The 25,730-nt window shown below is 46.1% G+C and overlaps 8 protein-coding genes across 8 annotated transcripts; 4 read left to right on the top strand and 4 right to left on the bottom strand.

The window, feature by feature from the left end:
* Nucleotides 1–2,572: 2,572 nt before the first annotated feature.
* Nucleotides 2,573–2,872, top strand: N7484_004370 (uncharacterized protein; the record flags this gene model as incomplete). The annotated part of the gene is made up of 1 exon (XM_057114790.1): nucleotides 2,573–2,872. One exon carries the CDS (start codon nucleotides 2,573–2,575, stop codon nucleotides 2,870–2,872), a length of 300 nt encoding a protein of 99 aa, XP_056974930.1.
* A 4,070-nt stretch (nucleotides 2,873–6,942) lies between these two features.
* N7484_004369 (uncharacterized protein) lies at nucleotides 6,943–7,338 on the top strand (the record flags this gene model as incomplete). Its single annotated transcript, XM_057114789.1, has 1 exon — nucleotides 6,943–7,338. One exon carries the CDS (start codon nucleotides 6,943–6,945, stop codon nucleotides 7,336–7,338), a length of 396 nt encoding a protein of 131 aa, XP_056974929.1.
* A 2,452-nt stretch (nucleotides 7,339–9,790) lies between these two features.
* Nucleotides 9,791–10,543, bottom strand: N7484_004368 (GNAT family N-acetyltransferase; the record flags this gene model as incomplete). The annotated part of the gene is made up of 2 exons (XM_057114788.1): nucleotides 9,791–10,047; nucleotides 10,114–10,543. The coding sequence occupies 2 exons, from the start codon at nucleotides 10,541–10,543 to the stop codon at nucleotides 9,791–9,793; spliced, it is 687 nt and encodes a 228-aa protein (XP_056974928.1).
* Nucleotides 10,544–11,516: 973 nt separating this feature from the next.
* On the bottom strand, nucleotides 11,517–14,831 carry N7484_004367 (ATP-binding protein; the record flags this gene model as incomplete). Its single annotated transcript, XM_057114787.1, has 8 exons — nucleotides 11,517–11,761; nucleotides 11,815–12,099; nucleotides 12,151–12,354; nucleotides 12,420–12,644; nucleotides 12,703–13,009; nucleotides 13,081–14,340; nucleotides 14,400–14,686; nucleotides 14,747–14,831. The coding sequence occupies 8 exons, from the start codon at nucleotides 14,829–14,831 to the stop codon at nucleotides 11,517–11,519; spliced, it is 2,898 nt and encodes a 965-aa protein (XP_056974927.1).
* A 995-nt stretch (nucleotides 14,832–15,826) lies between these two features.
* On the top strand, nucleotides 15,827–18,049 carry N7484_004366 (uncharacterized protein; the record flags this gene model as incomplete). The annotated part of the gene is made up of 5 exons (XM_057114786.1): nucleotides 15,827–16,008; nucleotides 16,075–16,318; nucleotides 16,397–16,519; nucleotides 16,578–17,094; nucleotides 17,163–18,049. 5 exons carry the CDS (start codon nucleotides 15,827–15,829, stop codon nucleotides 18,047–18,049), a joined length of 1,953 nt encoding a protein of 650 aa, XP_056974926.1.
* A 581-nt stretch (nucleotides 18,050–18,630) lies between these two features.
* On the top strand, nucleotides 18,631–22,196 carry N7484_004365 (uncharacterized protein; the record flags this gene model as incomplete). Its single annotated transcript, XM_057114785.1, has 2 exons — nucleotides 18,631–19,919; nucleotides 19,973–22,196. The coding sequence occupies 2 exons, from the start codon at nucleotides 18,631–18,633 to the stop codon at nucleotides 22,194–22,196; spliced, it is 3,513 nt and encodes a 1,170-aa protein (XP_056974925.1).
* Nucleotides 22,197–23,088: 892 nt separating this feature from the next.
* N7484_004364 (uncharacterized protein) lies at nucleotides 23,089–23,637 on the bottom strand (the record flags this gene model as incomplete). Its single annotated transcript, XM_057114784.1, has 4 exons — nucleotides 23,089–23,230; nucleotides 23,289–23,345; nucleotides 23,397–23,488; nucleotides 23,554–23,637. The coding sequence occupies 4 exons, from the start codon at nucleotides 23,635–23,637 to the stop codon at nucleotides 23,089–23,091; spliced, it is 375 nt and encodes a 124-aa protein (XP_056974924.1).
* Nucleotides 23,638–24,150: 513 nt separating this feature from the next.
* Nucleotides 24,151–25,491, bottom strand: N7484_004363 (isoaspartyl peptidase/L-asparaginase; the record flags this gene model as incomplete). Its single annotated transcript, XM_057114783.1, has 1 exon — nucleotides 24,151–25,491. One exon carries the CDS (start codon nucleotides 25,489–25,491, stop codon nucleotides 24,151–24,153), a length of 1,341 nt encoding a protein of 446 aa, XP_056974923.1.
* Nucleotides 25,492–25,730: the final 239 nt, after the last annotated feature.

Here is a 25,730-nt window from a genome sequence, read left to right as displayed (position 1 = left end):
GATCTGGTTGATCCTTGGTGGAAGGACAGATAGTGGGGAGAGTGTCCTGTCGGAGTACAGAGCACCCTGCCGCCGCGAATCAGTCAACATAAGGGAGGAGCTCATGGATGAGCATCTCAATCCAACGTAGATTCCAGCACCTGTTCGATCCATATCACCGAGAAAGAGACGGCATACCGGTGTAAGCGTGAAGTCTACTGAATCATCAACTTTATCAAAAATTGCGAACCAGGGCCGAAACCGGGCCAGAACATTAGACCGAAGCACAGCAGAAACAACAGAAACATTAGAAAATCAAAGTGCCTTTCTAGGTAGTCGATCACCTATAGTTGCGGCCTAGATTGAAAACACTAGTCTAGATTGGGCTAAGCCTCCCGCGAATTCGCCCTACTTATATTCCTTATCTACAGTTCGACTATCTTATCTTCTCTCCTCTCCCTCTGGTTCATCCGCATCACTCCCTCTTTTCTTTGACAGACCGTTTCAATATTTGACTAAAGAAGTTTTTCATTCAGGAAAGACTACGTCCTCTTTGCCGTCGGCAAAACCTGACCTGGATCTGTCTAACCTACCTGAGTTACCCGATTCTGATTCTGATTACTAGTCTGATTCTATTGAACCTAATTGTTCTGAACCTATTATACGCAATCGTCATTTTATTATGCCTGTGTTTGTCGCCCCAACTTTTGCTGGGAATCCGGGCGATAACTTGAAGGTGTTTTTAGGGTAGTGTAAGCTGCAATGGCTTAGAATGGGGTTAAAGGAAGATGAGTTAGAGGAAGCGCGAGTTTGTTCTGTCATTTCAGGATGTACTGGAGTGGCGCGAGATTATGTGGATAGCCTGGATTGGGAGATCGTAGACCACTTTGATACGCTTTATGTAGCCCTTATGACTCGGTTTCTGTGGGTTCCGCGGGTGGAAGACACACAAGAGTATATGACGAAGATGTGTAACTTGAAGCAGGGTAGTAAGACACTTTATGAATATGCCGAAGAAGGTGCAAAGTTGAAGCCTTTCCTCCCTGAAGCTGTTCGATTATTGATGGCACGATAATGGATTCAAGGATTGTTAAACCCTATGACGGTATATGTAGTAACTGCCTACTATCGAGCGGCGATGGAATAGGGGACAGCCACTTTTAAAGGTGTGGTGAAAACTGCTAAAGACTGCTAAGGAGAAGGAGGTAATATAAATAGTAATCATACATCGGATGCTGATAAGATTACGGATGCGATTACTAAGTTATAGAAGACCATAGAACAATCATTCGATAAACCTCGTTTGAATATCTCGAATTAATAGCGTCCGCCTCGACAGATGCCAATAGCTACGGGTGCTGCTTCTACACCTCCGAGAGAAAGAGAGGGGAATGACATTACCTGTTGGAGATATGGCGGTGCGGGACATCGGTCGCCGGAATGCACTAACTAAGCTCTGCCAGATGATGAACGTGCTAGGATTCGTTAAGCTGATATTGCACGACGTTATAACGGGCCAGTAAGGCTAGATCCCCCACTATCGCGGACGCTTGGATAAAACCCGCGTGCGGCCTAGGTCCTGGTTACGGCTACGGCCTGGGTTAAAGAAGTGGTTGATGAGTTAGAGATGCAATTACAGTATCCAGGGACTTATGTAGTGGATTACATTCCTGAAACGGATCCTCGTTTATAGCGTTAGAATGATATCCTAAAGTTCAATCTTATTAATGTTAATTTCGACACTCATCGTGTGCTTAAGGTGAAGAGCGGGGATGCTGCTACTATAATAAAGTAGGCTTATAGTGACAACGGCGCGGAAGTGAACGCGACAAAGCGAAACCATCCTTCGACTGCCACAGAAGTTAAACCGGGACAGCAGGCGAGATAGCGTAGAGAGCCGAGCAAACTGCGAGGTATTTAAGGATTAAAGGGCGACCGTCTTAACATAATGAGCATTATTAATGGCGCGAGTTTTCAGATGTCTCTGGCTTAGCTGCTTGATGTATCACCTGCTATGAGGTAGGAATTGACGAAGCTCCTATAAACTAATAAGAAAGATAAGGGGAAGAAGCCTGCGAAGAGGTCGAAACCCACTCCTCGTGCGGCCTAGGTTAACATAGTTTAGTATCAAGAAATCATAGGAATCAGCAACGCAGTCTAGTCTAACTTAGAGGTAAGTAAGAGAGACGTGTAAGAACACGATGATGCGATGACCAATACACGTGAAGCTACAAAGCTATTTTATGCGGATGCGGATTTGTTTTCTATAAGCATAGATGATCGTGTGAGGGGACTTAAGATATTAAGGGCTTTAATTAATGGGGGGTCTACGTCGAATCTCGTTCCTTAATATTTAATTAATGCGTTGAGATCGAGAACGATCACGCTTCATGGCGGGGTGATGGAAGTCGCCATAGGTGAGAAAAGTGCAGTACCGCATACAGTGTAGATTTGTATGGAGTTACAGGGGACAACCTAGGTTGTTGCGGCCCTAGTTATACTAGGAAGAACCAGTTACTATATTCTACTCGGTCGGCATTAGATGCATAACACCGGCGTTCGAGGAGATTATAGACTCGGGACTTACTCTATTATGACTGATAAAGGGGAAAGAACTAAGCTTTGTCGAGCGGGATATCGAATGTCGAAAGACATTGACGAACCTACAAAAGTGCCACTATGGGTCACAGTTAACGCCGCAGACAGGGAACCCTCGGAGGAGTATGATGAGGATGATGATGACTCGGATGAAGATGTTAGTGAAGGAGAAGTCGACCGTGCTTTGAAAAAGGCATTAAAGCACGATTACCAGATTATCCACGAACACAAACATGTTGACTTAGAAGACTCTGCTAAGTATTCCGGAGACACTGAATCGTTATCGGGAAACTAGTATTAATTACGCCGGAGCCCTTATCTCCAGCGGACGCGACATTATGTTATTCTTAGATAAGGGATGAGAGCATTCTTAATACAAGAGCGATTGACTTTGCGGCCCAGGTTCGGGATCGCTAATATTTAGTTATCCAGAAAAAATTAACCTCAAACTTGAAAAACAATTTGTTATTCAGTTACAATAACGTTAAGAGCATTTTATCACAAGGTCGAATGAATTCAGAGTTATCTTATATCTTATCTACCTCGCGGCTAGACTAGATGTAGCAGGAGATTTTTGATCACGGCTATGTCGGATTTCTAACTGAGGACCGACTAATGTACTATCGGCGGGAGTTATCCACTGATGAGGATTAGATTCGTGAGTGGATGAGGAATCACCCAGCTTTAGCTGGTGATGTCCTGGATAAAAAGCAAGAGGAGTGGTTGATGGTAGCGCGGGTCCTGTATACATGGAGAGATTTGTTTGTTGATGATGTGGTGAAAATGCCCCCGACGAAGCTGATTGAACATCGAATACCAACTTACCCTGATGCGAAGCCAGTTGCCGCCTGGATTCCGATGTTTACTCCTGAAGAAATTGCATGGCAATATATAAACCTTCCACTGATAGAAAAAGCCGGAGTGATTGCTCGATGTGTTTCGTCTTGGTCTGCGAGGACTAAATTCGTACGGAAAACGGATAAAAAACGATTACGAATGGTACATTAATACATTCCCGTTAATCGAGTTACGATGAAAATGAATTATCTAATGAAGCGAATTGAACCTATCCTTAATATGGTTGCACAACGGAAGTGGAAATGTTTCTTGAAATGCGATATAGCCAATGGGTATTGGGTAGTGCCCCTAGCAAAAGAACATTTATTTAAGATAGCCTTCCGATTAACTTTAGGATAATTCTGCTACCTTCGAATGGGATAGGGACTGATAGGAGCACCTGGCATATATGCCCGGTTGAAAGATTTGATGACTTCTTAGATTCTAGAACCTCATGGAGAGCTGGGTTTGTTGGATGGGGATGCAGGGTTTGCCTGCTTTATAGATGATGATGTTGGTGCTTTCGAAACTGTGGAATCGATGACTAGGTTTATGTATGATTAATACTTTCCGAGATTATTGTGGGCCGGATTGACATTAAGCCCAACGAAAAGTTTCTTTGGACTGTAGCGCACTTATCTTTTGGGATATGAACGAACCCTTTTGGGGATACGCCCGTCGGCGGACAAGCTCTAAGCACTCCTCTTATGGCCCCGGCCAGAATGCGAAGCGGATCTTATGCGATTTATCTATATTCTCCCGTTTTTGAAGGTGTATATTCCGGGTCGGGCGGACTTGGTTGCCATCTTGAAGGAATGTGTGAAAATAACGGGGAAGGGGAAATAGCGGCGGGTAGTTTCATTCGACTGGACTTCGAAATAATAGAAAGCTTTCGACTAAATAAGGAAGTTCTTCTCGAAGATCTAACTGGTCGGAGGGGATCTAATTCTTTAGTATCATATGGCTGTGGATGCGTCAGATCGTGGGCTCAGTGGAGTGCTATTCTAGATGCGAAACTGGGTAATAGGCACCCAGTCTTGTCTGGAGACCCGAAAAGATGAGGATGTGGTGATATACATCTCTTTTGCACTCGCGGACGCCGAAACCAGATATTATACCACGGAGAAGGAGAGTCTGGCAGTTCTTAGATGCTTGGAGGAAGTGCGATGGCTGGTTCTTAGAGTGAATTACCTAGTCATTTTATACACTGATCATCTTGCGCTCAAATCTTTATTAGGTGTAAATTCTGAAGCTACTGGACGCATCGCAAGATGGCAGTACCGTATCTAAGAATATGACCTTGATCTCTAATATATACTGGGAAAGACTTAAGTGGTGGCTGATGGCTTGTCGAGGCTGCCTTACTAGACTGTTTATTTAGATATTAACGAGGATGGTTTTATGACACCTAAAGTTGGCATCGGGACAACTGTGAAGTATTATGTGAACGCGAGCGAGACAAACCGCGAAACTGGCCCATAATGGGAACGTAATCTATTCGATCGGTACATCAGCGATATCTGGTATGGAGAAGTTCTTGAACGGCTATTAAGCGGGTAGATAATCGCAAAAGACTACCGGTATCACCTTATTTATGTTAATGGAGTTAGTTACCTGGCATACCGAGAGAAACGAGGACACTACTCAAAATGTGTACGATAATAGTTTCTTCCTGATGTTCTATTTAAACTTTATGATGTGCACGGTCATTTTGCGGCCTGGATTACATTAAGCCGAGCCATCGGGAAATATTACTAGCCAACGAGATATTAAGATATCGAGTAATATTGTCGAAGCTATGCATCGTGCTAACTTGTGGGTCCAAATCTCCCGAAGGAACTAGCGCATTTAATTGTAATACTAGATCCGATGGTTATGTTCGGGATTGATTTTATTAGTCCCTTTAACCCGCCATCTTCGCGAGGCCATTAGTATATTCTAGTAGGTGTTGACTATATGTCTCGATTTACCTAGGGAATCCCAACGAAAGAAGCAAAGGCTTCGACATCAGCTACTTTTATGAAAGAGGATATAGCCCGGTTTGTGGGTTGGCCTTCAGTGGTCTACTCGGATAATGGATCGCATTTCACCGGATAAGAGTTTATAGCCCAGCTTACGATCCACCACACAAAACATGTTACTACCCCGGTGAGGGCACCTTAGGTTATCGGGCTTACGGAGCGACTCGTCCAACAACTGATTTATATTTTAAGAGCATTGGCAGCGTCCTAGACGAACATTATTATAGAATGGGATATGTACGTGCCGATGGCTATATAAGCCATCAATTCTCGAAAGTTACAATCACACGGATTTAGCCCAGCACAAGTTCTATTCGGTTTTCAACCCTCGTACTTTAGTACACCCAACCTTGAAACGGATATCATGGCTAAAGCCATCCAACAAACCAATCTTGACGGTGAATCAGAGCCAGTCGGGGTAGACACTATAATCGCAGTGGGTCACGAGCGGCTCGACTTTACAAGATCCATCGTTCAATAGCAATTCTTATAGAAGAGTGAAGCCAGAAATATGCAGAATATACGCCGAGAAATCAACCCTAGTGATCTAGTTCTCCTTCGGGATACAGGTCTAGATTAAGTTCACGGTCAGAAGCTCAAAGCTCGATAGAGGGGTCCATATCGTGTGGCCAGAGTCCTGAATCAGGGCCGTTCTATATATCTTGATGATTTAACAACAGGTCTCCATATAGGAAAGTATTATCTGAATCACATCAAGAAATTTGTGTCGCGAGAACGAGAGAATCCAGACGATATTGCAGAAGCGTAACATGTTATAAAGCAAAATTCGATCCAAAAAGAATTCATAAGGGAAGCGATGCGACAAAGCAGGGTGAAGCGAGAAGTAGAAGGGTTTGACGTATAAGTGACAAAGAGGAGAAAGCCAATATGGGCGTTAAAATATTATTAACTTTCATATATAGATTGTGAGTAGTTATTATTTTCTACTTTGTAGACACCAGGCGAGCATATTTAAGGCGATCATCATAGAGATTGAACCTTTAACTTATCACTACTCATTATGGTATATCATCTTAATTCTTCAGAATCCATCAGTGTTCTCTATACCTACCTACCTTTATAAACCCGGACCTTAATGGACTCTTAAGTTTACCCGAGGAACACCATAAGTAACTCGGCGAACGAAGAACTCGATGATGAAGTGGATTAGGACGAGTTCGTGGAATTTGAGGATGAAGTGAGAGATTAGAATGAGCCTAATCTACTAATAGGAGATGAACTGCTTGAAGTTACAGAATTACTAATTACAGAAACTACGACGACAAAAGACCCTATCCTCACACTTCCCGTAATTAATCCTGATATAATGTCCGATCCGTTAATGCCCGATTCGACTGTGCTAGATTCGGTCTCAGCACCATTAACTCAGCGATCCGACAATTTGATAAAGAAGATCCTAATTTAGCGAGAGGAAATAACCGAGAGTATAAGCGAAATATCTACGGACTAGATTAATAGGCCGGCTAGGGAGAGTAGTAGACACACCATGAGACCCCGTCGACAGAAACATAAACAATTCCGTGTCGGAGACAAAATTAAGGTAGAAGTAGGACCATCGCTCATCGATCACCTTATTAATCCAAAGTTAGTGCTAGAGAAGAGATACAAACGGTTCACGGCCTTCTATAACATCGATACCCTGCCCGAAAAGTTCGCAAAGCTAGACGAGGAGCATCGACGTATTAAGGAGCTTAGTGACATTAACATTATGGACCTGATATGGTTTAAACCAGTTTTGCGCAAGCAATTTCAAGTCGCATTTGACTCTGCGGGTCAGCTTCGGAAAAAGCACTGGCATTTATTAGACAAAAAGGACAAGAGTGGTAAGGATGTTTTTCCTCCAGAACTCAGGAAGTCCAATCGCCGAGACGATGCGATCTAGGATGCGGCTATGCGGAATACAACTATGCTGATAGCTAGTAGTCAACCCCGACTCAAGAAAGCTGTGTCAACGAAGGTTACTCGGGACTTAAAGGGCAAGTATATGAATCCTAGTTAGGCAATAGACGAAGGACAGGATATTCAAGAGGACCCGATGCTCAGTGAAAACGCGGTCAAAGACATCGATATGATCTTGGCCAGAGCTCATAAAGGTCGAGGCTTTAAGGACAAACTCGTCAAGGAAGTTCAAACGGCACAACAACAACGACTAGACGTGATCCAAGCTCTGTAAATCCAGTCCGCGCAAAATGATCGCCAACATACGGCCCTGATTCGCCAAAATAAAGACCTGATTTGCACCAATAAGAGACTTAGAGAACAATGTCGAGAGTTCCGCAAACACATTCAAGAGTTCAACGAATACCGAATACAACATGGATTGAGTGCATTAGAAGAAGACTTTCTTTCGGAAGACAACCAAGAAGAACGAGATCCAATAAAAAGACCCAGAACGTGTGGAACTTCGTCTGAGATTCCGACAGAAACACCTGAAAGGGTTCCAACATCGCAGACTGAATATTCAGCTAAGTCTCCCCTGTCTACGGCCCCGGTTACCGAGAGTCCTGAAGATTCCAACCAACATGACAACACCGGATCAGCATAAGAGTGAGAAGCAGCCACAGACATGATTTCCCAACATTTGATTTCCAAGTTCTACCACCAATTCTTGCGGTCCATTTCTATTTATTTGGTGGAGGAGACACTGGTTGCTGAGCGCACCAAATTTCCATCTAAGGAAATTTCCACGACTCGGGCCCCTGTGGTAACGAAAGTTACTCTGCGTTATTTTCATTGTTATTTGCGAGTTGCGGCCCCGGTTCGGAGCCGGTCACGGGACCAAGATTTTTCTGTTATTCAGCATAGATACCTTTCCGGAGCATCCTTTTGTTTTTAGTTAGTGTGTGCAACCTGACCCACAATTTTACCAAGTTGTTACTCCAATCATTACCAAGTGTTTAATCCCTTTTCAGGTGATCCAGCTGAAGGCATGTCAGCAGGTTGCACCGGGGTTAATATAAGTTTACCGACGGGAACTATAAATCTCATGGGCCATTTTTACGTCACCGCTTTGAAATAAAGGGGACTTGTTGCTCTAGCCAGAACGCAACTGCCTACTGTTGAAGTATCAAAGTCATGCCTCCTGCTAACCAATATAGATTCGTATTATAGTCTCTATTCTACACATTCTTGACTGATCAGGCAAATGCGACGTAATGTAACATATCAAGAACGGCAATTCATTATATGTCACGCCATCGCTATTTTTAGCGCACTATCTGATTGTAAGGTTACATTACCCAGGTTGTTGACCATACCTACATCCTAATAACGTCACACCTCTGATTCACACTGTTGTAATATGGGTGAAGACTATGAGCGAAGCCGCATCATCGGAATTTATTACGACGATATTACAAAAGAACACTAAGCCAATTCGCGGTCAATTTCATCTTCCCGTTATGTATATATAGCTTCTTTTTTCTCTTGAATCACTCTCCCTCAAGGAGCAGAATACCTAAATTGCTTACTTTACATTTTCTTTTGGCAAGTATCATAGCGACCTTAGATTTCGCAGAGTGAGTCATGTTCTGATTCACTGTATTCTCGGTGTGAATAGTTGAATAAGGTTAAAGAAAGTTGACAATAAAGTATCAGTTGCGGAGAATCGTGAAGAAGTGAGCAATGAAACCACTGCCGTGTCTTTCTGCTTTCATTTCCTTCTGTACAACTGTCATGGCTGCAAACACAACTCGCTATTACACGGATCCACCACTTGGGGCGATTATACTACAGGAAAGACAAAATTTGAACGATATGGTTCGCAATAACCCTGAAACGGTTCTCAACCCTGAAAATGGAGGATACTACCTGAAGACTATGGAAGGGGAGGTACTAGCAATAACAGCGGATGACCTATGTGTAGAATTAGACGCTGCTTTAGCAAGCGTGGATAGTCTGGACTCTGCGGAACATGGAAGTAACTCTACGGAGCATGGAAGCAAAGAGTCAAAAGAATTGGAGTTAGGAAACCAGTGCACCCATCCTCGCTGCTTTAATTCTATCAACTGTCTTTCTTTTAGTCATTGCTACGTGTGTCTAACCAGGGGAAGATGTATTTGAACTTCGATGGAGTTCTATTTATTTTGGTTCAGGCTGTGTATAGCGGTTTAATTGACTGATATATTGAATTTGATTCGCTGTGTCATGAATTCTACTTGTAGGGTTAAATATGCTACGCTGTAGTAGATATAGAGTGGGCAAACTTTGCATGGAGAAAACGAGGCCAAACCTAGAATGCTGGTCGTAGGTGTACGGACTAGAAATTTAAGGGTAGTCTAAAGCAAATCAAGAAGAGTATCTAGAGGCAAAATCTAAATAAAAAGAGGCTTATGTCAAACCCCTGGTTCCTGGGGCTCTCTGATCATCAATGCGAACTTCTGACTTCCCTCTCCACCACGCTCCGTATAATCCAGCTGTATTTCCTCAACGATCTGCCACCCATGCTTCAAATATGCCGGCACTCCTTCCATCGTAGCTTCCAGATATATCCGAGCGTTATTGGCGTCTGCTTTCTCGATACCCCATTTGAGAAATGCACTTCCTACTCCGATTCTTTGGTACTCTGGTAAGACACATAGTAGTTCAAGGACTAGCAGTGTTGGTACCAGTCAATATCGTAGAATTTCCATATAGAGTAGCAAATGGGTTGACGAACCGATGTCGGTCTCCTTGAGGTATAAGTTCCTACTTCGCTTTATCATTTCCTCGTAGAATGTGTAGGTGCCTTTGTTTAAGTTTGGGGCATATGCCCACATATTCTGCATTTGCATCTGTGCCTCGTTGCTCAAACTTGTGTCCACGGCTCTTTCGAACTCGTAAATAGCCGGTATATTCCAGCGGCTGTATGCGATGATGTCCCCGGTGTGAGAGTCGACACCCGTGAGAATATGACACTCGGGTTTGGCGAAATACTCGAGAGAAGAGACTCTTTTGAACGTGTGAACTGCCAATGGATCACATCCCTTGTATGTACTGCGCATATAATTGGATGAGGGGAAAGAGCGAATTTCAACGCTCACAAGTGCACTCAGATCCGACGCATTAGCGTACTTTATTTCAAGAGGCACAGATGGACTTAGTGCCATATTTTATTGCGACTGCCGTGAGTGAGAAGGTTCAGTTCCAGTACAATAATATGAATTTGTACACTGAATGAGTCATTTCTCGCTTTCATGACGCATCAAAATAATTCACTGGGGTGCGAGCCACCCGCCCGGTCGGGCTACCTCAAAACGTATTGTAAATACGATCGTTTATCTAAGCAACTACCGGATTTATACTAAATCTTTTGAATCAGGATATGTCTTTAATTTATGAGACTTCCAGGTGCAATGCCACAGACACTAGACGGCGTTCTTGAGACGGTTGCTGGAGTTGTGCTAATCGCACAATCATTCCCATAGACTGCATTGACCTTTCTCCTTCTCTTGGTCATTTTTTATGTTTTACAAAAGTTCTGCCTGCCCCATACCTTACGCTAAATCCAGTACTTGAGACACTCGCTGCCGAGCAACAGCAACTGATCATCTTTGCGCGGTTATCCTTGCAGCGGAAATTGTCTCTCATTCGATTGTTCGACGAGTTTACTTTAATGGCAGATGTAGAGACGGAGGCCACGATGATAAATTTGATCCGGGAGGAACTCCAAGACAGTACGGTTATTGCAGTGCAGTGGCACATCGACTGAACACCATTGCAGATTTTGATCTCGTGTTGCTCACGGAGCACCGGGTCATTGTCGAGTACACACACTCCCTTTCTTCGAAGAGGCCAGGTCTGTGAGAATCTTGTTTCTGCTTACTGAGCCAGAGATTAGGGACAATGGTAACTGTTTTCAATGAAATGTTAGTACTCAGAAATGAAATGTTAGTACTCAGATCTTAGGAAATTTGTGATTTCATGGCTAGCACCCAATCATTCCCTGCACTAGGTATCATGCAAAGTTGACGGATGTGCCGCTTGTCCACCGTGATAGGACCGGTGTATGCCTGTTAATGGTGTGAAACTCATCACATTATTGTCCTCTAGGAATCTCGGACTCTCTATTGGCCTACTGTGTTAGATCATCCGAGCGTTACGAGTCTCAACCGTTCTCAAACCACCCCCCGAAGCTCCAGTGGCATCGTTCCTGATCCCTGCCGCAAACGCCAGACTCTCTTCCTTCCCGCGCACCGCTTTCAAGTACGACTTGAAATTATGAGACATCGTGACAACCTGGCGAAGATGGTCATCCGTCAACTCCGGGATGTCTTTCCCTTCCTGCTTGGCTTGGAAGCAAGCAAGAGCTACGGCAGTTTGGAAGGCTTGTAAATGTGAGCAAAAGAGCAAGGTCGGGTCAAGATGTAGCGCGGCTTACCATTTCGTATCTCACGGCCGTTCCAGTTGAGGGCTCGGAGATCGTCCGACCTCCGAACAAATTCTTTGGCATCATAAGAACAACGGATTTCCTGACCCTCATCTTCATGGTTTTTGGACAACTTCTTAAAGTAGCCATCCCAGATCTGTTTTCGCGAATCTTCATCGAGTGGATCATATCCGATCTGCACGTGGATTCGGGACATGAAGGCTTCGTCAAAGCTGCCCACGCGATTGGTCGTCAGGAAAAGAATACCTTGGAAGTAGTCGAGGGCTCGCAGAAAGACTGAGACACGTTAGTTTCACTTTTATGCCGCCGCCTGGATGAGCTGCTTACTGGAAACAATGCTGTTACGTCGAAGATCCTGGGGGGATCGAGTTTCGAGATAAACGTCGGCTTCGTCGAGAAGAACGATTGCGTTCCATTTTCTCGCATTTCGGAAGAACGAAAGCAAATTGTACTCGAGCGGCTCTGGCTCATGGCCCAGATCGGCAGCAGTAATGCTCAGAAGAGGCCGACCGGTGTACTCCGCCACAGACTCTGGCAGAATCACCATTAGTTTATGGATTGTTCACCTCTACGCGGCAAAGAGCTTCGGTACATACCAGCGGTGAGGGTCTTTCCCGTTCCGGGAGGACCATGAAGGAGCAAGATCTGTCCCTCTCCTTTCCCTTGAATAAAATCGGAGGAGAAAGCCTGCGTATAAGTTCCCCCGAATGTCTCGCAGACGGCCTTAATCAATTGCTTGTTGCTTTCTGGCTTCATCACCAGCGTATCAATGATGCCCTTGTGTATCTTTGGATCCCTCAGCCCGGATACTTCTAGCACATCTGTTTCGGCAATCAGCAGCGCTTCCCTCAAATCACCTCAAATCACGTTCCTACATACCCCATGCGCGATCTTTCAGCACGTATCCATAGACGTGCGACCAGCAGAGTAGATACTGGTGGTCACTCAAGGTAGGTTTTGACGTCAGATCAATAATGTCGTAGTCATCGAAGGTACGCCGTTGGACGACGCGATGCAAATTGTTGGTCTCGCATGTTTTGCATAGGCATTTGGGTTCCCGTGTTCGTTTGCCAAGATCAACCCCATAGACTTCTTCAATTGGACGATGAGCATATTTTTCCTCTTCAAGTTCCTTCAATTTCCATGGCTGACTCGTGTGATCAATGATGACTCGCGCTTGCTTGAACTGTGAAACTGTGAGATTGAAAGGCGCCAGGAAATGAAATGCCGGGAATAGGTATTCTACGGGACGCTTACCTGGCGATTCCCTTGCAGCCTGCTTGGACCATTGTATTCTTGAAAAGTAGGTGTCTTCACCATGTTGACAAATTTCTTCCCTCGATCTATCAACTGCTCACGGAGAGGATTCTGTGGGTCCTCCTCAACGTGAAACTGAACTGGAAATAGAGGAAGCGAATTTATCTCGCGTGGACCGTCAAAGACCGGGATTTTGACTTGTCTAACCGAGCGGCCCAGATATTGGCCATTGAAGTTGAGATTCCAGACATTCACCGTGTACGGGAGTGAGCGGGCGAAGGGGGAATGCCACTGTACGCCTCCCTCGAACGATTCAATCACATAGGCATTCAGCTTTCCTTCTTCTTGGACGAACACGTCAGCTCCAGATTTAAGCAGGAGCCAGAGAGAGCTAAAAGTGACCCTGGGGGTTTCGTCCTTCCAGAGCAGCTCCGCACTTTTCAAGCCCGTTTCCGGTAGATTGTCGAGATATTCGAATAGAATGTCAATGTGTTCCCTACATGTGGCGCTGTATTCGTTGTCATGGATCTCACTCACTTCTTCTTTATACTGAAGCAGTCTCTCTCGATAATGATGAAGGTCAGTAAAAGGATAGACAAATTGGCCCCGTCCAAGATCACTCTCCACGAGTTTGGCGCGATATTCCACGGGCTCAATCATGTCTGGGAGTGCCTGGCATCCAATGATGGCCTTGAGGGCATTAAGGAGGATTGGCGAGTGGACGAAAAGCACTGGACTGCCAATCGTATCATACATGGTCTCCTCAACGTTGGTCACCGTTCTATTACTGAAATAGACCTCCCTGTGCTCCTCAAGGATGGACTTTGGGGTTTCGGTGAAATCCTTCAACAGGCTCGTCTTTTCGCTATGCGCTTTGGTTTCACGGCGGATATAATCACCATCTCTGTCCGGAGCCAGGTACTTTGCCACATACACGATTTTGCTGAGTTCCTTAGCCTTCGCCTCGGCTTCAATCTCCTTGTCAGTTTCCTCCTCCTCCTCGCTTTGAGACTCTTGTTTTGCAAGCCGTTTCTCCTTGCGGAGTTCATAGATCACATCCAATGTGAATTCAATCTTGAACTCCCATCCAGGTGATACCAGTCTTTCCCAGTGAGTCGAAAGGACATTTGAGCGCTCGGGCTTGATTTTCACAATGGAAAATGATTGCCCAGGGCCCTCTTCCTCGTCGTCAAGATACTCTGTCAGCCATTCAGCGACATATACGTCAACGAAGATATTTTTGACTAGTTTTTTGACACCCTGCAAACATTCAAAGTGTCAGAGCGGATAGTGAAGCGGGTGATTCGTCAATAGCTTACATTCCAAGTTTTGGAGTCCTCGTATGGGAGGATCCAACGTGTGCCAAAAAAATCAACAAAGACAACGTGAAGTGGGCTTTTTGGGCTATTCAGGATCGCCGTAGTTGTATTCCCGTCGACTCCAGTTTCGCTGGTATCGGGATTGTGTGTGATGCCTTCTCCGGACAAAGGCGGCTCCTCCTTGACCTCGGGTGTAATGTTCGGACTCACGGCCTCGATGGCACTGGCCTCTGCGGCATTGTGTAAGGCATCTGGTTTCTGGTTTGCATTTGCAACGCTATCATTTACTTTCTTTGTTAGCTTTGATCGAGCTCTGCAGCTCTGGATATTATTTGGAATGACCTTACTGGTTGCAAGCAAAGCAACTGCCTGGTCCATCGTTGCAGAGTGGTCCTCATAAGACTTGATCTCTGGGATGCTCGGCCCGATCATGTTGTCCATCACTCAAATCACTCAGAATGCATGAAAAAACAGAATGAGAAGAAAAAAGCAAAAGCCAATTGAAGCGAGGCTTTTCACAAAAAGTTTTCTCAAGTGCTAAGTGCTAGTTCTGCACTCAACACACGTGGCGGGCTCGATCCGAATATTTATAGGCGGGGAGCTGAAACGACCTCCGTAGTGGGGGCTCGGAGCAGAATGGGTCATTTCATGTCAATAGGGCCTAGTGGATGGAAGCCAGCAGCCTCCAAGCTATTTCGACATTGTGGACTGCGCGAGCGCCTTATCAGTCAACTTGCATGTCCGTAAACATTTCTGGCTCCCCCCTCCCCCCCTCCAGGAAACAATAGAGATCTTGCTATGGAAGTCATGAAACCATGCATGCACAGTGCCCCACGATATTCTCTCTTTAAACCATGTATTGCAGGAACAGTGAGTCTGCTTGCATACACGCGGCAATATCACTCTGCAGATAACGGGTTCACGCGTTCTGCTTACAGCGAAAACCGCTTGCCAAGATACGCTTATGCAAGTCAGCCCAGCCCCCACTGCAAGGCAGGATTTACGGGTCAAAATTGCCCAATGCCGGAAGAGTCCTTCACGGCTAGATTTGCCATCCTGTTCCGAAACGTGGAAGATGTAGAAGATGTGATAACCTATACTTATGCGCCCGCCTTGAATTCAGCTTGGTTTCACCACGCGCAGGTGACTTGAACGAGAGATTTTCTTGCAGGTTTGGTTGAACCTGATCATTCTGCTTGATTTTACTCAGAAGGAATCGATTGCAGGTATGTATTCAAACACAGTGGATCTGATGGCTTGTCAGCTGAAAGTGATTGGCCCCGAGAAGAGACACATCACAACACGAATCGGGGCTCGGAATGACGCTGCTTTTCCTGCACGGGAATAAGACCAATTGATCAGGAAGATATTCACCCGGTCTACCTACTGAGTAATGATAGTTCTTTCCCACGCAGCAGAGTCATACTATGAATCCAACGATGGAGTCACCAAGGCCGAGTCTGGTGCGCCGCTTCACTGCTGAACTCAAGGCAGACTCCAACTTAGCGTCTCAGGTCAAGTCATACCAAGAGAACCTGGATGCAGAAACCCAGGAGCAGGGTAAACTACATATGGATATTATCTATCATGGCCAACTGCCAACAGAGAGGTACGATAGGAGAAAGGGAATGTCTTGGGCTCAATGAAATGAAAAAGGCTGATTATGCTCCTTCAGTCCTCTCGATGGACTCGAAATTGCACGCCAAACCCTTCAATCCAAGTGTGATGAGTTCTTCAGGCACCAAGAAGAGAAGGCAGAAGCGGACAGAAAAAGATCAGGCGTGACACGATTCTTCCATGGAAACGCGACCGGGCAGAAACTGGCCAAGTACATCAGTCGTCGTGGCCAGCTCACAGTGGATCAAGTCCCTTCTATCACCAATGAGTTGGAAGCTCAATGGGTAGAATCAAACAGCAAGGTAAATTTAGCAGTACTGGAGTGACGTGGACCCTATGAGACTCTGGAAACAGCGTTACTAACCAAAGGGTTCTTCAAGGCGGCGACAAACTTTGTAAAGATATGCAAAGTTCTCGACTCTCATAAGCAAATCTTTGAGATTTTCCCAAGTGAAACCGCCTATACATCTGCTCTGTGTGGCGCTGTCTCAATGATCATCCAGGTAAATCTATTGGCCGGCCGTGCAAGATATCGGGTTATTCTAACTTCTGGGTTCCAAGGCCTCGGTGACTTATTCGGATATTGCAGAGCAGCTTTCGCGTTATGTCAAGGAGCTGTCGGAAAAAATCGCTCTTTGTACGAAGTGGCTCGACCTCTTTAAAACCCCTGAAATGCAAGCACGCCTGTCTGATATCTATACGCAATATTTCGATTTCTTTATCAAGGTGGCGACCTGGTATTTGAAGCCCAAAGCTTCGAAAATACTTGATTCTTTCAATTCCAACTTTGCGACTCGCTACAAGAGCGCGTCGGAATCAATCAAAGAGTCAATTCAAATGATCGACGACCAAGCTCGGTTTGAGACCGTGCGGGAGACCAAACAAATGAGACCGCATTTCGACCGCGCAATTGCCCATCTTGAGCAGCTGTCTTTGGCGACTTTGGATAGCGTTCGAAAAGGGCTGAGAGGGAAAGAAGATGAATACGAAGCTGCCAGAACAATGTGCACCCTTTTAGAGCAGATGGACGAACGCAATAGGCAGTTGGAGGAGCGCAGTATTCAAATGCAGGAACGCAGTAAGAAATCTCCTCTCCTACTCAGAAAATATTTTCAAGCGTCGCTAACGGCCCTGGACCGTATCTAGTGTCTAAAGAAATAGACCGTATACATCTATTGTATGAGCGGCAGACTAGAGAAACAATAGCCATTGGGAACACACCGATGAACGAGAGAGAGATCTCAGAGATCGAGGATGTTCCTCAGAAAGTTGACAGGGCTGAAGCCGAGCTGGTCTGTCGAAGCCTTCTCACGTCCCTGATAGATCAAGTGGGCGGCAGTGATGGCATCAGACTCGCTATTCAAACGGGACGGCTTGCTGCTAAGCCCGCTATTATCCAAATACTTGGAAAATGGACACAAGCCACATCGCATGATGCTCTGAACCTTTGGATTATGAGTCCCCACGAGCATGGGGTACAGAGCAGCGCACAACTTGCCGCCCTCGGGGTCATTTGGACGGCGATTCAAGCCCGGGCCCAATTTGTATCTTACATCTGCCAACGACCCCAGTACGGGAATATCTCAGGTTTCCAGGACGTCGAAGATCAAGCCAGTGCTCTCGGGATGGTCTACAGTCTCATATGCCAGCTGCTGCAATTTCAACCGCCAAATGACAGAGTGCAACTGCTACCCGAGATGGTCGATGGACTCACGCAGCCGGGCAAGCGCTGGACAACTGGATTGAAGGTGCTACAATATCTGCTGGAAAACACATCTACTCTGCGGTACTGTATCATCCATGGGATCAATCTCCTTGAGGGCGATGCGCAGGATATGTGCCAGGAGTTCGTGGACCTGCTCTTTGCGCATTCTAGAAATGCCGAGTGGCCTCTTCGGATTCTTCTTACTACCTCCGGGCAGTCAAGGGTGCTTACTGACTCAGTGAGTCTGGAAAACAAGGTCATTTCTCACAACACATTTCGTCGAACGAAAGTGAGTCTGGTATCTCAATATGTCCAAATGGCCGAGTAGTAGCGCTGTGTGTAAGCTAGATGACCAGAAATGTGGTTCGTGTGGGGTTTAAAGCGGGGCCTAGTAAATACCAAAATCAAATCAAACAAAAAGAAGCAAAAGCAGGAATTAGGTAGTGGTCGCCACCTGTAGGCAATGACCAAAATGCTGAAGTGTCTGTTATCGTGCAACTGGAGGTTTAAGCCTCGCGCGGATCCGACTGTGTGCTCACGTTTGTTTAGATTCAGGAACAGTGAGGGAAGAAAAGAATTCCAATAGGATGAATCGATTCTCCGGCTACTGTCTACTATGAGAGAGGACCAGTTCCTTGGTGATGTCCCCCTAGGCATACTTGATGAATAAATTTTTCTCAATCAGCTCCCATACCTGCTCGGCTAAAATGTACTGGTGAAGACTAAATACTCAGCCTTCCTCTCGTATCAAGGAAAGCTGGCTGCTTACTCTCAGCTCCAGTAGCTTGGCACTAGGAGAGCCATACCCCGCTTCATCACAGTCTATTTCTTTCTTCCTGATGATGCTCATTCGGATATTCGGACTCTCCATCACTTACATCGTTAGCCCTCTTCAGGAGATTGATCATTATGGCAGACCCGCTTTCCATCGCATCTGGAGTTGCTGGGCTGTTATCGCTCGGTATCCAAGTCACCCAGTCTCTGGTTGATTTCTATTCTGCATTCAAACATCAAACTAGCGATATAGCCAAGATTACGCAAAGTTTGGAGAGTCTTTTGGCTATTTTCAGGTCCCTTGGAGGTGCTCTCCAAGATCGCCAGCCTGGGACGGATGCACTGCTTCAAGAAATCATGAAATCTACGCAGGGTTGCCATGCCATCATAAAGGAGCTGCAGGCTGAGTGCCAGAAATTTCAGAAAACCTCCGCTGCGGGTTATACCTCCCGGATCAAATTCTTTGGACGCCAGGCAACTTATCCATTCCGGAAAAGTACTCTACAGAAGCTTGAAGAAGACATTGAAGAGATTCAGGATCGCTTATCTCTTGCTTTGAACGTGCTGCAGCTGAAGAACCAGAATCGGCTTGACGATGGAATGTCTGACCTCAAATCTCTGCTCAAAAGTACGGCAGCGAATCAGATATCATCCACAATTTGTGAATGGCTTCAGGCCCCAGATGCGAGCATTAATCATAATGATATATGCCCTAAGCGGCACACGGGGACAGGGCTTTGGTTCATCCAGAGTCCCCATTTTCAAGATTGGCTAGTGAAGCGCAAGTCTTTTCTCTGGATCAATGGCTTTGCCGGATCTGGAAAATCAGTCCTGTGCTCGACGGCAATTCAACATATGCTGCATGAAAAAAACAATCGGCAAAACGGCGTCGATGTTACGATTGGTGTAGGGTATTTCTACTTTTCATTCAATGACGAGTCGAAGCAAGATATTTCCGGAATGCTACGTGCTCTGTTGGTACAGCTATTGGCACAACTCTATCACTGTGAAGAGAGTTTGGAAAAATTGCACGCACTGTATAGACACAGCAGTCCTCCAGTGGATGCGCTACTTGATTGCCTTCGAAAAATCATATCTCGATTCAGCGAGACTTATCTTTTGATTGATGCGTTAGATGAAAGTCCTCGTGATACTAAAAGGGACAGCGTTTTGAGTGCGATAAACGCGATGCAGCAGTGGGGCTTGCCCGGTCTACACCTTTTAGTCACTAGCCGTGATGAGGTTGATATTCGCCAAGCACTAGCAATCTCTGACGACCAAGATATCTCGATGAAAAATGTTGAGATAGATAAGGATATCGTCAACTTTGTTTCCTATCAGCTCAACAATGACCCAAAACTTCAAAAGTGGAAGGAGCGCCATAGTGAGATCCAAGATAGATTGACAGAAAAGGCACAGGGGGTGTAAGTTACGACAGGTAGAGAGCTAATAAAGGCTTTGGCTAACATATTAACAGATTCAGATATATAGAGTGTCAATTCCTGGCGCTCAAACGGGCTCGAAATCGGAATCAGCTTGACGAATGCTTAACCTCTCTGCCCCGTGATCTAGACGGAACATATCAGCGAATTCTATGTAGCATTGACGAAGAGCATATCGAAGACGTGCGGCGATTTCTAACCGTTCTTTGTGTTTCCAATCGACCACTCACTATCAAGGAGTTGATCCATGCGCATGCTGTGGATCTGAGGGAACCACCGCACCTTGACCATGGTCGGATATATGAGGAAGAAGATGATCTTGTCGAAGTCTGTCGTGGTCTAATAGAGCTCTCAACAGTTGAGGACGACACAGGACTAGAAGTCCGAATCGCTCGCATAGCCCACTTCTCCGTGCAGGAGTACCTCGAATCAGAGCGTGTTGTAAGGTCGGAAGCAGCAAAGTTCGCAATTCGAAAAGAACTAGCCAACACAGAGATGGCACAGATTCTCCTAGTGTACCTCTTAGAGCCAATGCTCTCTGACGGAGTATTGGATATGGCGAAGCTTGAAGAGTTTCCATTGGCGCACTTTGCTGCTATGCAATGGTTTCATCATTATGGCAGCCCTTGCCAAGACCTAGTGCTGAGACTCTTTGCGGGAAAGACAGACTCTTTTGTGACATGGGTACGTCTACACGATTTAGATCGTCCATGGAACACATCTGTGGAATTTGAGCGTGCAGTCGAAGATATACCGCTGCCTTTGTACTACACGGCCCTTCTTGGACTACATGATGTCTTAAGTGCCCTTATAGCAAATTTAGGAGATGAAGCTAGCATATCAGATGCTGTTCATGCGACAGGTGGAAAATGGAACAATGCGCTTCTGGCGGCAGCATCTCAAGGACATGAAAAGGTGGTAAAGATTCTGCTCGATCGAGGCGCCGATGTGAATCTTCGAGTGGGAGGAACCAATCCGATTCTGGAAGCATCGTCTAAAGGTCACCAAAGTGTGGTGCAGATGCTGGTCGATCATGGTGTCGACGTCAATTGCCGAGGCGGACGAGATGGCAATGCTCTTCTAATGGCCTCGACTTATGGCTATAAGGAAGTAGTGCAGATCCTCCTTGATAATGGTGCGGACGCCAATGATTCAGGTGAAAGATATTGCCACGCACTTGTAGCGGCCTCCAGCAAAGGCCATGACACGATAATCCAGTGTCTTCTTGATCATGGTGCTGATATAAACGCTAGAGATGGACTGTATGGCAGCAGCTGCGATGCGCTCCAGGCTGCAGTGTTGAAAGATCATAGAAAGGTGGTTCAGGTCCTGCTTGATCGAGGTGCTGACGTGAATCGTCTAATTGGACGAGATGGAAACGCACTCCAGGTTGCGTCCTCTAAAGGTCATGAGGAGTTGGTACGGTTACTACTGGATCACGGTGCTGATGTGAATTCGCAATGCGGACACTTCGGCAATGCACTACAGGCCGCCGTATTTCACGGTCATGAGAAAGTGGTAAATATACTCCTTGACCATGGTGCCGACATACATAGTCTGGGTGGGGCATATACGAATGCGCTTGTGGCAGCAGCATCTTCGGGTCACGAAAAGATACTGCAGATGCTGATAGATCAAGGTGCTGATATACATTTTGAAAGTGAACTTTTTGGCGATTCGCTCCAAGCGGCAGCATATGGAGGCCAAGAGAATATGGTGCAAAGTTTGCTGGATCGAGGTGCCAACGTGAACGCTCAAGGCGGAACATTTGGCAATGCGCTCCAGGCCGCGTCACACAAAGGCTGTACGAAAATAGTGCAGAATTTACTGAGCCATGGTGCTAATCCGAAGGCTCAAGGAGGATCATTTGGTACTGCACTCCAGGCCGCATGCGTTAGAAACAGTGAGGAGATAGTGCGGATCTTGCTTGATCTAGGCGTTGATATAAATGCTTCAAGCCCGAAATTTGGGTCCGCGCTCGAAGTTGCATCATCTGAAGGCCATGAAGGCTTAGTACAGATGCTGCTTGATGAAGGTGCCGACGTGAACGCGCAAGGTGGAGTATACGGCAATGCTCTTCAGTTCGCATCAGCCTATGGACACGAGAAGGTGGTACATATCCTTCTAAATCGAGGTGCTGACGTCAACGCCCAAGGTGGACGATATGGAACCGCGCTTTTGGCAGCCTTAGCTAAAGATCAGGGTAGAGTGGTGGAGATTCTGCTCGATCGGGGTGCTGATATTAAGCCAATCTTATAGGCCGACAAATGCGAGCCAACTATGCGCAGATATACATTTCCTTAAGCTCCATTAAACATAACCACATTAACACACCATGGTCAAATTAGCCAAACAGTAGTAATAACCACTCAAGCAAGCCGCACGAAAGAGACCAGCGTCTTGGTCAAATTGATCGAAGTAAGCTATCGAAGTAAACTCTGTTCCAGTGCACTTGTGGCAGCACCTTTTCATGGTAAATACGGAATTTCCAGATGATTAAAGATTGGCAGAGCCTAGGAGCTCGGTGATCTGGAGCAATGGCAGGATACCTCACCCGTAGACTGAAAGGAGGAGGACGAAAAGGAAAATATGAAATGATGGGGCGGAAGGGGAAGTCGGAACAATATATACCGCCAAGGACAGGAGGCTAAGGACACCCGGCGCTAAACCTAAACCGTGATCTAAGAATCTAGTTCGAATTTTTTTAAACTCCACCACAGCAGTCCGATATGGTGTAGTGGCTAACATCGTCGTCTCTCACACGACAGCCGGGGGTTCGATTCCCCCTATCGGAGTTTCTTTTTGTTTTTGTTCGGACGATGACTGCTCTTTTCTTTACGGAATCACCCTCTGTTGTACAGGCTCTAAATTAATGACTGGACATGATTTGGTGGCTTTCGACCGTTCATCAAGTCAAAATGATCACATATCAACTTGGGGGCTATGGGTCGACATTTTTCAGCTGTAAGACTGGGACGAACATGCTTTTAGAGTATTAATTACCAATGTCTCTTGTGTTCTAAATTCAATGAACCAATGACGGTCAATTCATCCGAACAATCCCAAGAAATTGTTCCTGCGCAGCATCTTTCAAGAAAAAGAATAGTATGATCTAGGTAAAGGCAAGTGTAGATATTTCATAGGCGGATATCTATTCATCGTCATAAATGGCCGAGCCATCATAACAGTAAACGCTCACGGTCTTGTTCTGGATCTCCTCCTTGCTGAAGCTGCAAACGCCGGGATCCTCCATTCCAATGTAAAGTGCATCCTTCGCCTGGCATGTTTTGTCGCTAGAAAGCATCATTAGTATCGTGTCCGCTTCTTATGAGGGGATCAATTGCAACTCACGTGTAGAAGTCGCAGACAACGTCAACTGGAAGTTTGGCTCCGTTGATGTTTTTTTGCCTAGTGGTCATGAGCTTCATTTCTAATCCGGCATCTTGGGGCTGTGCTTACAATTCCTTGGGGAGCAGAGTGCAGGTTCCATTTGCTGGGATCTCAATCGTTTTCCCAGCGCATGGTTCCTTAGAATAGAGAATGGCTGGAGGCTGTGATAATATTTCTTCCTTGAGCTTTCGATCTACCAAGAACACAATTGAAAGAGAATACATACCTTGGGTGTTGCTGTCGTTGCTGGTGTTGCTGCAGAAACTGCACAGGAGAAAAGCGTGAGAGCCAGGAGCTTGTAAGACATCATCTTGAAATATAGGTATAATAAAAATGAGGATACAGCTCAAAGAGGTTGGAACAAGAAAGGTAATGTAGGGAAGGTAAGAGAATTTAAAGTATATTGACGACCTCGAGGATAGATTCTTAAATAATGGACCCGGAATGATGATGGCTGGCTACGGATGATCATCGGTTATACAGAAACAAGGTCGTATGCAAGGGGTGCATATATTGGCTTTATACAGGACATCCTATTGGGGGAAGTTGAAGGTACACGGATGTTAAAATGGAGAAAGTTACACCGAGAGAACTAGGAATGACATAGATAATGCAGACACTGGGCCATCGTTGAGGTCGTCAAAAGACCAGCCCACGTAATTTGTAGGGAATACTAGGTACCTTACATTTGTGTTGAAATGAAGATTTTTTTCCAGCCCTCAAAGCCTTGGATACGAGACCCTGGTTTATCTAACATTCAATGAGGTTATCTCTAAGGTTAACTAGAACAAAACCTTGTTGTACTCTAAAGAGACCCCGGAGTTTATTGGTATTCCTCTCGGAAAACCATAATCCTCTCACTCTCTTTTCCATTGCTATCCTCTTCAATCCATGCACGCCACATTCCCCCAGAATTGAAGTCAAAAACGACCTTGCCCCGGCGCAATTGTCCACCAGCAGCCGGTGTGGAATCGGCTTCAATGCCGATAATGCCACCCTCGCCCTCGCCAGTAATGTTCCATCGCTGTCCAGCAGAACGTTGTAGCTCACCACCAGGGCCAGCTACCGCAGTAACAGCATCAGCCAGAGTAAGACCGGGGGCAGAAAAACGCAGCATTGCAGCTACGGTATGCGCAGCCGCAACACGAAGGAATGAATCACCATTTCCCGTTCCTGACACTGCCATAGCACGTTTCTTGGAAGTATGAGCAGATGGACCCTCGTAACATACGGCGCGCTTTTCGGAGCCAGGGTCTGCCCGGTCTATCTGCGAGCCAGTTGGAAGAGACTTATAGGATAAAGCACGGGAATCCCTCAGGAAGGGAGGCAAACAGTCCGCCAGCCAGCCTTTTGCTTCCTGTAAGTAACCTCCAAATGACAGGGAAGAAGATGCTGCCGCAGCTAGTTTATTCTCCGACACAATTTCATCCCATGACTCGGCCCAAAAGCCAGCACCAAGAGTCGGAGTATCTCCAATTCGACCGGGTAATTTATTCGTCATCCCACCAGTGCTGGTAGCAACGGCCAAATTCCCCCACCGATCTAAACAAACACAGCCGACAGTGCCCTGGCTAAGTGAGAGGGGCTCCGCCTCTCCCTTCAACCCCCGCTGATGCTCGTCCCAGCGACGCTTTGTCCAAAACCATTCGTTGGACTTGAACTCTAGTCCCCATTCGCGGGCCAATTTCTCTACCTGGGGACCGTGTAGTTGAGAGTGCAAAGAGCCGCCATCATTGCTCCTTTTGCCATCCACATGGTACCCAGTGCGTAGGAGAGACTCGCGCGCAAGACGAATAGGGTGTCGGACATTCTTCACGCCCATTACGCCCGCGCCGCGCTTTATTGTGCCTTCAAGATTGGCGGTCAAACTCTGTACTGATGTCACCATCACGGAGGCCTCCATCTCGATTGTCCCCGCTGTAGTGAAAACGCTGCCCCGTCCGCAATTGAAGAGCTCATCATCTTCCATTAGGGATACGGCATGTACCGCGGCATCGAGAGCCGAGGCACCGTTGGTGAGGAGTGCATGGGTGGAGCGGAGATAAGACTGTAGCGAGGCGTGATAGGCGGCGTAGAGTTCCGGTGGAAGGGTGGCGCGTATAAGATTTCCTGCACCTCCGTGTAGGATCAATGCAGGTTTGAAAGTTGCTGATGTTTTAGACATTGCCGCAACTGGGAGGTGAATGTGCTTGCAGGATGTGGTGTTCGTGAGGGGAAAGGAGTCGGTGCAGATAAAGCGGAGTAACGGAGATGCGCGGCTAGAAGTCCGCTTGAACCTGCATGATAAAGATAAGAATCCCTGCAAACAGAATGTCCTTTCACCGTCATATAATATCAAGATCATCGAAGCCGGAATCAATATATGCAGAGTAAATGTGTATTATGCTGTTAGCGATGCGTTAA

Source organism: Penicillium longicatenatum (assembly GCF_028827895.1).
Source record: "Penicillium longicatenatum strain IBT 33135 chromosome Unknown contig_2_segment0_segment0, whole genome shotgun sequence".
Classification (NCBI taxonomy): domain Eukaryota; kingdom Fungi; phylum Ascomycota; class Eurotiomycetes; order Eurotiales; family Aspergillaceae; genus Penicillium; species Penicillium longicatenatum.
Note: the sequence above shows the minus strand (reverse complement) of the source record. Positions and strands in the feature narration are given on the sequence as shown.